The sequence below is a fragment of the Quercus lobata genome, chromosome 3 (assembly GCF_001633185.2).
Source record: "Quercus lobata isolate SW786 chromosome 3, ValleyOak3.0 Primary Assembly, whole genome shotgun sequence".
NCBI lineage: Eukaryota > Viridiplantae > Streptophyta > Magnoliopsida > Fagales > Fagaceae > Quercus > Quercus lobata.
In genome coordinates, this window is record NC_044906.1 from 53,528,394 (window position 1) to 53,540,338 (window position 11,945).

The following is an 11,945-nucleotide window of genomic DNA, read 5'->3' on the forward strand; positions in this document are numbered from 1 at the left end:
GGGTAGCCAAGTAGCGAGGGACTTTTATTGTGCTTTTGGGTAATATATTGCACCGTATCGCATCAACCCCTTTGGTACTAGGGATCCGAAGGTAGACCGGGGAATCCGTGCAATTAAAGGATTAACCCAACTGTTAACGAGGAGTTCTCTTCGGATGGATTTTGAGATTTATGTGCCATAGTTTTTTTTTTTTTTTTTTTAAATAGTTGCTTTCCCCATAGACTTGAGTCCGAGGACTATGCAATGCCTTGGTTCTGTCCAAAACCTAGTTTTCCTCATCTAGGTAGTTGGCTTTCCCATAGGCTTGAGTCCGAGGACTATGCAATGCCTTGGTTCTATCCAAAACCTAGTTATCCTCATCCAGGTAGTTGGTTTTCCCATAGGCTTGAGTCCGAGGACTATGCAATGCCTTGGTTCTGTCCAAAACCTAGTTTTCCTCATCCAGGTAGTTGGTTTTCCTATAGGCTTGAGTTCGAGGACTATGCAATGCCTTGGTTCTGTCCAAAACCTAGTTTTCCTCATCCAGGTAGTTGGTTTTCCCATAGGCTTGAGTCCGAGGACTATGCAATGCCTTGGTTCTATCCAAAACCTAGTTTTCCTCATCCAAGTAGTTGGTTTTCTCATAGGCTTGAGTCCGAGGACTATACAATGCCTTGGTTCTGTCCAAAACTTAGTTTTCTCTTTGTGTGGGATCTTGGCTTTAGGGGAGTTAGCTCCTCAGCCAAGCCACTAGAGTTTATCCATACGATTAACGTTACCAAGTGCCTAGTTTGCTCTTTACGGGGGACCTTGGCTTTAAGGGAGTTAGCTCCTCAGCCAAGCCCCTAGTCAAGAAACGTAGCCCCTAGCAGAACTTTATACTAGAACTCTATAACCAACGGCTAGAAATAACAAAGAAACTCTATTGACCCATCTCCTATACCAACACACAAGCCTTTCCCACAGACGGCGCCAATTGTAAGGACACGATTCGCGATGGACCGTAACAGTATCGGGTTCGCGCCACTTACAAAGGCCCAAACAATATCATTTGTAGAGCGTGGGTTTAAAAGGGTAGGCCTTGATCGCCAGGCGGTGGGTTTTTCGTGGTATTCGTGCGTGTCTAGGTTATCTTCACTCATGGAGTCTTTCTCCTGGAGGTGGGCTGGGAGGCTTTGGTTTTTGGCCATTTTTCCCAGCCCCCTCTCTAGGTTACTGATTTTTCCTTTTATACTCGCCTGTGTTCACTGTCCTTCGTCCACGTATAGGGTCAACATTTCCAAGGCTGATATTTGTCCCATCAGCCCATACCCAAAGTCGTTGGGGGTGGTTGTAAAAGTCAAAGAACGCGGCTATGTCAGGTTAAGAGTATTGAATGGCAGTAAGGGCAGCTTTCCCTGGATATTTTAGATCTTTCTTTCAAGTTTCAGTCCTATACCGTTTTTACCCCTCTTTTTGGGGGATTTCGGGTCTGCCGAGGACTGAACTGCCCTCGACGGTATCCATAGGCTATCTTGTCGAGCTTGGGCCATAGCCCTCCTTGGCTTGGGCCTTTGGATTCTCCCCGGGTAGATGGGTCTGGCCCATAAATCATTTGGGCCCCACAGGTGCAAAAACTGAAGAGTCTAAATCTAATTAAATTTTAATTCATATATACGTGTGTATAAAAATAAATAATTAATGAGAAACCATTACATATTTTAGAAAATATATAATTTTAAAAAATGTGTAAGCTAATACCATGTATAATTTGAATCTCTTTTAAAAAAAATGTATAATTTAAACTATTTAATTATAATTATTTTTAATTATACTCATGTATATGCACGAATTATACACTAGTTGTTAAATGCCAAAAATCTTTCTTGTGATGAGTTGTCAAATCAAGCCCCAGTGATTGAAATTTTACATACCCAAGCCTTTTGGTGTCCAAATACACAGGGAACGCATGTACACCACCGGCCACCAATTACACTCATTGGGATCAATCTTGAATCTCAGACTTTATGTGCCCCATTTCATTGTCACTGCTTCCCATGCAGATGGTGTGTCTCTCCCACATTACATTCCCTTCTCCAAGTGAGTAATAGTTGACATTGCCCTCCTTATCAAACTACACTGCCTGGCCATTCTTTGGAAGGAGATATTGGGATATGAAATTGGTAGTATTTAAATTAAATTACCAGCCCCTGAATGGTGAAGAGTTCTGATTCTGGTAGTGCTTGCAAAATTTTTAGGAGATTTGGGCAGGAAGTTTGTTATGAATTAGAACTTGGCAGGTAGGGTATTGTACTTATCAGCAGATGATGTTGCTGCAATGACGATTGAATTTGAAAGAACCGTTGCAGGAGCCATAGAAAGAGAGAAGTGGGTTGACTTGATTTTTGAATGTAAAATTACTTGGCACTCTTGTTTGTGACCATTGGCTGACATTTCTCTTACACTGGTCAAATTTCAGGAACCAGGATTATCATTTTTCTAGCGTATGAATAAACTTATTTTCATCAGTTTATTTTGCTTAATGTGTACGAGTATTATTGCACTCAGGTAAAACTAAACTTTAAAAAGATTTACTAAAGAAATAAACTAATTAAATAGGCTCATCCAAACTAATTAGCACGGTTAGGAATTTTTATTTAAAAAAAAAAAACACCTCAGGTGTATTTGTGCTTGTTTGTGGGAACTGTTATGTTAGTTGGCAAAATGTATTTTTTTCATGTCGAACCTTTACTTTAAGTTATTTGAGTAGGTCAACTGGTGTGACAAAAGCCAAGAAGTGATCATATGTGATTCTTTTTGCTAGGTAAATTGGGAAAGGAGGCTGATGAGGTTCAAACCCTAGTGCCCAAATATCAAAAAAGGCTCTAAAACTAACTATTGGGGCATCTCCTGGAACCCTCTCTTCCTTATGATTTCTCACACATTTAAGGATGCACACAATTCGTCACATAAGAGCAAAGAATCAGGTAACCAATCAATTTAAAAGAGAGGCCAAATTCTTATTATATTCAAGTACGATGGGTTTGAAGCCTCACAAAAAAGACTTCTATCCGTACTCAAAAGTGGAGTTTCAAACTTAAAATGGAGATCATCACACGGTAACAATGTCATGACAAACGGTGGCGACCTTTTTTATTCACTATAACTTTCAAGATGAAATCTCACTCAAAATAAGGTACAAAAAATCGCCCTTCAATGTCAAAAATTTTTCAAGTTGAATGTAAAAATAATCAAATCAGGTATTGATGGGTCATATAATAGGGTAGGGTTGGGAGTGATAATGAAGCAATTAGAGGCTGCCCTTTGTATCAAATAATGAAGTTATGAATTAGCTGAGAGAGAGAGAGAGAGATTCTACAACTTCAAGAACTAGTCTCAGAAGTCCCGCCTGCGTTTTCAGGTTGACTACCATTAACAAAGAAGGCTAAAAGAAGGCATGTCTTCTATCCTTAGGACATCATCCATTAGAAGTTCCCTTTCAAGCTGAGCCCGAGTAGATTTTAGAACATCCTATACCATGTAAACTCTAGTCAGAACCCATCTAAATCAATACTCAACCAGACAGCTACTCAAAAGAAAACTAATATTATACGTTTAGATTTTATGAATTATATAAGTTTAGGCATCATAAGAAGCTGTCCAATCAACCTGAAGCATATAACCCACAATGACGTATTTTGTAAGCAAAAGAAAGCATGGTTTCTCACATTAAACTCCATGTATGTTGCATTTCTCTCGAGCCACTGTTTGTCCATTACCAAGAAAGCCACACAATAAAGCAAGTCAAATGTCCACTCATTTTCTGAAAACACATATGAGAACAGATCATGCAAGGTTATGTTCACGTATATAATAATATAGATGTCATGAAATCATACGCTAAGCCGGCCATTATCGGGCATCACTTGGCAAAGGCAAAAGACACAACTTGAGGTCAAAAACTAGTTAAGCTTTTTTTCCAGAAGCCAGAGCAGCAACACTGCAGTGAGCTTTTCAAAATACATAATCGATACTAAAAAGTATAGTTGCAGGCTCTTACCTGACAACATTTGCAAGAAAACTGCTCTGACAAAAGTCCTGGGTTTTGCTGCCAACAAAGAAACTCTCCATGTTAGCAATCTTCCTCCCAAAATACAATTATAATCAACAAGTTGTGGGGCAATTTTTTTTTTACTGACCGCTGACATGGCTCTTTGTAATTGATGCATGGTAAAAATGATGCCATATGAAAGTAATGTTTACTCCAATTTCAACCAGATATATTATGAAAATGTTATGTTGTCCCTAGCTTTACTCAATTGAAATTTCCTGCCATGTATAGTTGGTTCATTAGAGCTCGTTATTAGACATAGCCTAGAAAATGAAGGATAGTCTAGTCATATTGTTAGTCAAAACTTGCAAGATGGGTTTTTTTTTTTTTTTCCTTGCTGAATCTTTTTTTTTTTCTATTTTAATTTTTTAGCTGAATGCAAGATAGGGTATTCAAATCTGGGAAAAATGCACTGCCATGCGCTCTTACATGCATGAAGGTCAAGCATTTGCATGATCATGAAGGTGATATTTACACCAGCAACGGCAAATGGATATTCCCAAGCAGCTCGATTTCCTCCCTGCTTTTTCAGTAGACGCTGAAAAGATGTCTGCAGCAATAAAAACAAAAAACAAAAAAACAAAAAACTATATATTAAAAGTTAAAACAAGTTGAATCCTTCATTGAAAACCCAACATGGTTAAAAAAACAGGATCAAATTTAGTATAGTTATATTCCAGGTTTCCAGCATGTGAAAACTTTCTTTTGTGAAGTTGTGAACGCTAAGTCAGTGCATAAATGATTTTGAAACCAAGAGAAGATAAGGTTTTGGCAGGAAGAACAGAGTCTGAATCTATTGCACATTGAAGAGCCAGGTTAGAATCTTACGGAATATGTCTTTGCAAAGAACAATAAATTCTCCAACGAAATGAATCCAGCTCCTCTGTTAAGTTGCAATTGTCAACAACTGAATAAGAGAAAAAGCCATAAAATGATAGAAGAAAGCAGTTCACAGGGATGACAAGAGGTGAAAATAACCTGAAATCAGTGGAAGGATCTCTTCCCTGCCATCCCATTTCTTTCCATTGATCCGATATCAGGCCGTGGAGCTCCTGACCAGGGTATGTAGCAGACCATAGAGCTCTCAAAGCACCCTATACTAGTAAAACTTTCTTACTAAGTAACTTAAAAATATATATATATTCATAGAGAAGTGTGAATTATATCAGAAACATAGGTTTAACACTTGGCTCTATTTGTGCGGAAGATTTGTTCATGAAAGGAAACCATTCCATTCTAAATGCTCCATTAGGATCGAGCTGTTTTTCTCCTAGGACAGGCCTACTTTTAACTATTTAAGAATACAATATTAGACCTGGTGATCTGGCCTGGAAGCATCAAAGTAAACTTGCATTCTGTGCTTCAATCTTTTCATTCTTTCTTCCTGTAAGAATGAAAACAAGTCTATTACATATGAAATCATTGGAACTCATAAAAAGGTAAACATATTTTAGAATGGCAGGATTTAAAAGAAAAAAAGGAGGGGAAAAGTGCAAAAATAAACTTCAGAATTTGTACCTTGACAATTATACTGTGACTTCTAAATTTGGTTGTATTACATCCTAGACTTTATAAAACATGATAATCTAAATACTTCGTCCATTTCTACTAAAAATTATTAATGAAACAACCTATTGGTTGGAGTAAAATTTTGATGGGAGCTAATTATTACACCCAAACACTCCTTAGCTAATTACATACTGAAATGATGCAAAGAATATATATATATATATATATAGACTTCGGCAGAGAGAGAAACGAACACTGACATATAATAGATATGCATTTATCCATAATATGTTTTTGAGAAGTACTACATTTATAATATTTTTACAACAAATTATATGTGGTAAATTATTGTTGGTTCTAATTTGAATTCACAACTTAAATTATTTTTTTACCCACGCATAACAATTAACAACCTATTACATAGGATTTGTTATGAAAATATTATGAATATAATATCTCTTTACTTTTTTGACAATGTCCCAAACAAGAATATTGACACGGTAACTAAACATGTAGTTTTGGATCTATGCACATGACATTCAAAAGGAAAGAGAATATTAAATTCTTCTTTAAAGTTTATTGAGGAAAACCAAGATAGTATTAAGTTTCAGTTGGGATCCGGTTTCTTGCGCTGGAGTTGATAAGTGGAGATAATTTGATATTTGTTGTTTTGATGAATGGCGGATAATTCAACTTTGTTATCAAATTATATTTTTAAAATTAAGAGTAATATTACAGTCACGAACTATTTTACAATATCTTTACAAATTATTATAAAAAGTATTATAAAATAATTTGTAACTTTAACATTTTTTTGAAATCAATCCTTGGTAGACACTAATGGTACTAGGTGAACTATGCAATATATCACAACTTATTTTTGAAGGAACTCAAGCTAAATTTTCACAATTATTGCTGAGCAACCTAGCTTTTTTTCATCAATGCCATCTGTTCTATTCTACTCTATGATACGTATAAGTAGATAGTGCGGTAATCTTGATAGAATGGATAAGAGTGTGTTGTGCGAACATATGCCGAGTCTAAAAATGTTTAGTGAGTATATGTGTTTATATATATACATGTTATGTTCGTAAGTAATATACACAATACTTGCCTGTAGAGGTGTCAAGTTCGTGCAGATTCGCTCATAATTTCCCTTTCTCTTGAAGCAAACACAATTGAGGCCCTTTCCAATCCATGTATGTGTCCCATTAGTTGCATCATCTGCATCTGCACATAAGAATCCGTAATATAAATTAAGCTTAAATTTCAATCATTCGCCTTGAAAGACATTATTGCCATACACATTCAATTTATATATAGCCTCAAACAGTGATTGAAATAAATACTGCCACAAAAAAAAAAAAAAAAAAAAAAAAATGAAGCAGCTTGGAATAATGAAGTTTGAGATTTATTTAATTGGTGAAGCAATCAAGGTATTAATTAATTAAAATGATGGGGACCATCCGAAATGGGAAGGTGTGTAGTCAGTGTACAGTGGATAACTGTTATAAATAAATACTATCCCCATGGTCCTTGGAGAAGACAAAAAATGTATTGGTATAAAACGAAGAGTTGCAGCCTTGCTAGCTAATGCAGTTATGTATCCGTACTCTCCTTGGACATAGACACGCACTGAGCTGGAACTTCAGACCTGGGACCACATCCACTCACATGGGGGAACCACTTGACTATACAGTATACACACGCGCTTTGAAGGGGAGAGAGAGAGAGAGGGTTTTTTTTGAGCTTGTTGGGGGGAGGGGGGGGGGGAGGGGGTGGTGTGCGGGGCGGCAGGGGTGTTGAGTTCAAGAGTCTTCGGACACTATTTTTAGAAAAATTCTAGCACCAAGACTGATTGTATAATTTTTGTCACAATCTTTCATGTGTGAAAATTTATAAATGGTAGAGAAAAAAAAAAAAAAAAAAAAAAAAAAAAAAAAAAAAAAAAAAAAAAAGGGTTATGCTAACGAGTGTCTTAAGGGCACTCGTTAGCATTTCCCAAAAGAAAAAGGTCTATACTTTTATCACTAACAATTTATTATGCGGTGAGCTATGACAAAAAATTGTACAATAAGGCTGCGTTTGGTTGAATGTAAAATATTTTCATGTGTAAAATATTTTTAGGAAAGGAAAATATTTTCAAGTGTTTGGCTGCATTATGAAAATTGTTCTAGAAAATGTTTTCATGTGTTAGGTTGCATTATGAAAATGTTATTTTCCTACTAGTTTCTCACATTTTCTCACCCATTTTCTCAAATACCAAACAAATTTTATAATAGAAATTTTCAATATATAAACTTAAAAAAACAAAAATAAAAACATCATCATTCGTTAAACTCCACAATTCAATCAAACTGAGAGAGGGAGGAAGAGAGAGTGATCAAAAATTGAGGGAAAGGGAGAGATCGGTCATGGGTCATGGGCGACGAGATCGAGACGACGAGATCATTGGTGCGATGAGATAGAGAGGACGAGATTGGCGACGCCAATGAGCTTTGGGTCGAGAATGAGAACGAGATCGATAACGTCGATGCTAATAAGATCGGTTTTGGGTGGATCGGTCTTGGGTGGTGACGATCTAGATGGCGATGCCAATGCTGGGGTGCAATCTCGGCGGTGGTGCGATCTTGGCGGCGTGAACTCACCAGTGCTAGGTACTCTCTCTTCTCTCTCTCTCTCTCTCTCTCTCTCTCTCTCTCGCGTCTCCGGAAATGGTTTGAAGTGAAAATAGAAATGTAAACCATTTTCCAAGTCAAAGGCATAATATTTACGGTCAAATAAAATTGATTTCCAGAAAATTCTATTTTCCATGCGCAACCAAACACACGGTGAGGTGTAAAATCATTTCCTGAAATGGTTTTACGCGAAAACAAATGCAGCCTAAGTTGTAGTCCTAATATTGCTCTTATTTCTAAGCTAGAAAGAGTAAAAGAAAAGGATTTCAGATTTGCATTCTAAATTTTTTATAAGAAAAATGTTAAAAATACAAATTTTTTTACAAATGACTAATTTAGTAAGTGGCTATTGATAAGTGAAAAAATGATATTAATAATAGACCTCAATGTAAATCAATTAAAATTGACCATAATAACAAACGGTAAAAATGTTATAAAATAGTTATTATTATAACATAACATTACTCCTTTTATAAAGTAGGTTATGTAATTAGGTTACAAAACTCTATCAAGTAGATGGTCATCAGAATGACAATAACAGTGTCATAATTATTTATACTTTCCAACCCCACTTATGAAAAAGTTTCTCAAAACTTTACATAGATGCGCAAATATAAATATGACCAATAATAGACAGACAACTTTTGTTTTTTAAAGGTATGTAGTAGGTGTGGGAGATATGGGGTACAAATTACAGGGTAGAATTTAGGTCATGGGTTCAAGACCAAATAGATACATTTGTAAATTACCCATAGAAGAAAAGATTATGAAAATGTTTCTCTCACTATACTTTTTTTTTTTTTTTTTTTAAGAGACAAACACACACATGCATAAGCATATAAGACATTAGACATTACCTGCTACACTATATAAAAAGTAGGCATAAGCTTTAGGTATTCTAATTAAATTAAATCACGTGTCATGGAAAGTTGTAACTATATACAAATAAGTGCATTGATGTAGTAACTTAATTACCTCAATTAAATTCAATTAGTCATGGAAGCAGCAGGAGGTGATAACCAATTAACTTAATTTCCTCAATTAAAATATTTTTAGCTTAAATGAAAAACTTTAAAGACAAAACCAAATAAACTACTTGAATTCTATATTTTACCTAATAATTATTTAAACCTATTTTTAAATTATTATTAAAAAAAAAAAAAAAAAAAACATTACTAAAATCTCTATGATTCCTCACATTTTGCCATGCTTAGGTTGGTGATAATTTACTTACATTTAATAAAATGTCTCCACTGTTTAAAAAGTTTCAATTAACTCAATTAGTATTTTTTTTTTTATCAACTAATGAAAACGAACACCATAGATTCAATTATATGAGTTATGATTAAAAAAAAAAAAAACAATAATTTTTTCCACAATAGTTGAAGTCTTTATTTAATTCTCATTTAAATCTACCATTAACGTCATTTGACTTTCTATAGTTACTACCTTATCCCTTATGGAATATTTTATGAAAATTGATCAAACATAGAGTTGAACCCCACACTCCATTGTAGGGCACGAAAGAAACAGTCCAATCAGGGACCGTTTGCATGTGATGGGCCTTTGTTGATGTGGGACCCGGATTGTATATATGGACAATGATTGCATCATTGCATGCATTGCACCGTCCGGTCCACTAAGCTTCACATATCACGACTGCCGCCTAATCCGGCATTAAAGTTTAAACCTTACCCAAATCTCTCTGTGTTTACCTTACTCTACAGTCTCTACTCTCTTCACTCAAAAATCTTCGGAATCTATCACCCTTTTTTTTGCAAGCCAAAACCCAAAAAAGATAACAAAAAATCTCACAAAATGTCCAAAGATTATGCACCGGAGAAAATAAAAACTTTTTTATTATTATTATTATTATTATTATTTACAATCTATATGTTTCAATGAAAAAAATTATGTAAAGTTAGCTTTTAGTATTTTTCAATATTCGGTAGTAAAAGAAAAAATAAAGTCAAATGAAAACTATTTTTTGTTAATACAAAAAGTATGATTTATTTTTAAAGATTATTTTTCACTATTTTATTTTTTGAAAAACAACTCTATTTTACAAGCTAAGCAAGCTAAATAAGAGATATTAGAAGATTATTTTTCAACTTATTTAAGGTTGTTATCAAACATATATAGAAAAATGAAATAGCTTGACCAAAAATACTTTTTAAAAAAATATAACCAAACATAGAAAAATAAAATAGTTTTACCAAAAATATTTTTTTTTTAAAATGACTCATTTAAAAAAAAAACGTGGTGGCTAAAACAAACAGGAAGGATGATCTGACCCTAGTACCCTCCATCCTGTCATGACAACCAGGAAGGAGTTGTCATTTGAACTAACGGAGTAAAAAACGGCAAACAAGACGATTGAACAGTAAAAATGGATCCAAAACGCTCTTTAGATAGAAAACAATGCATCAATTATATACAGTAGCAGAAAGGTTTTGGCTTTTGCATATAAACATTAGATCGAGATTGTGGAAGAAGTTTTAGAACCGAAAGCTATTAAATATTCTCGTAAATCACATAGACACAGAGCGTGTACCTGATGAAGAGGAAGCTGAAGAGTGAGTGCGTTGGGATATTGAGGGTGAAGCAGAAAAAGAACGGAAGGAAACGCAGGTTCCCTGAGACTCAGTGTGAGTCCTAACCATACTCATCTCAGCTCCGAATCCTATAATTCCTAGTATGCGATCCTCCTTCCTATCCATCTATCTATCTATCTAAGCTATCTCCGTTTCAAGTCCGCATTTGGTGCTTTCCATGTCAGAAAAGGCCACAGAATGAGAATGATAATGAGAAAGAGAAAGAGAACCACTTCTCAACATTTTTTAAGCGACTGATGAGCGAGTGAGACACAAAATGCGCAATTACATTATAATACCCCCAATCCTTATTAACAAACTTTGTTGTTGCACACTCTTCCGGGTCAAGATGCCAAGTTTTCAACTACGTTTTACTATAATTATTAACTTTTTAGATATGGCATTTGTCAGGAACCATTTTAAGAAATTTTGTACGAGAGAAGAAAAAATAAATTAATTAATACTTTGACTATTTTTTCTATTTTCTATAAAAGTTGAGTCAAAAGTTTTGAAAAGTGCTGTGTTCATAACATTTTTACAACAAATCATAGTTAGTTTGTTGTTATTTGTTCAAATTTAAACTTACCATTAACAATAACAACCTGTCACTTAAAATTTGTTGTGAAAATATTGTGGATATAACATTTTTTTTAATAATTACCCTAAAGGCACCGGTTAACATGACAATTTCTCTTATTATCACGCTAAAATTAGGACCAGAGAGAGCAAGCTAGGGGGGTTATGACCCCCTTGACTTTACAAAAATCCTCAATCCCTCTTGTAATTTTGGTATAAAAAAAATTAAATTTGGAAATAAATTTCAATAATAGGTCTCCCTAGATTTTAACTAACCATTCATAATTTAATTATATTTTATTTTTATTAAATTGAGTTGTATTTTTTTAGACATGTTAAAACTTCCCCTTTTTTTCTGCAAAAATGTAAAAACTATATATATTAGCCCCCTGGAATAATTTTCTGGCTCCGTCATTGGCTAAGATATTAATTGGTTTTTGGTATAGTTAAGGTTTAATATCTTGTTTGACGATAACGAACTATATCAATTGAAGTATTGAACTAACCCATTTTCAAAAA

General features: G+C 34.6%; 1 protein-coding gene across 2 annotated transcripts; it reads right to left on the reverse strand.

The window, feature by feature from the left end:
• Positions 1-3,145: 3,145 nt before the first annotated feature.
• Positions 3,146-11,092, reverse strand: LOC115982218 (ELMO domain-containing protein A). Of its 2 annotated transcripts, none has more exons than XM_031104754.1 (9): positions 10,811-11,092; positions 6,693-6,808; positions 5,385-5,453; positions 5,048-5,163; positions 4,898-4,952; positions 4,499-4,619; positions 4,019-4,066; positions 3,687-3,781; positions 3,146-3,489 (listed from the first exon to the last, which is right to left on the reverse strand). In XM_031104754.1, the coding sequence occupies exons 1-9, from the start codon at positions 10,974-10,976 to the stop codon at positions 3,391-3,393; spliced, it is 885 nt and encodes a 294-aa protein (XP_030960614.1). In that variant the 5' UTR covers positions 10,977-11,092; the 3' UTR covers positions 3,146-3,390. The 2 variants fall into 2 exon arrangements, with proteins under 2 accessions (XP_030960614.1, XP_030960615.1); XM_031104755.1 differs by having other exon boundaries at positions 3,399-3,489; positions 3,687-3,722.
• Between the last annotated feature and the right edge of the window lie 853 nt (positions 11,093-11,945).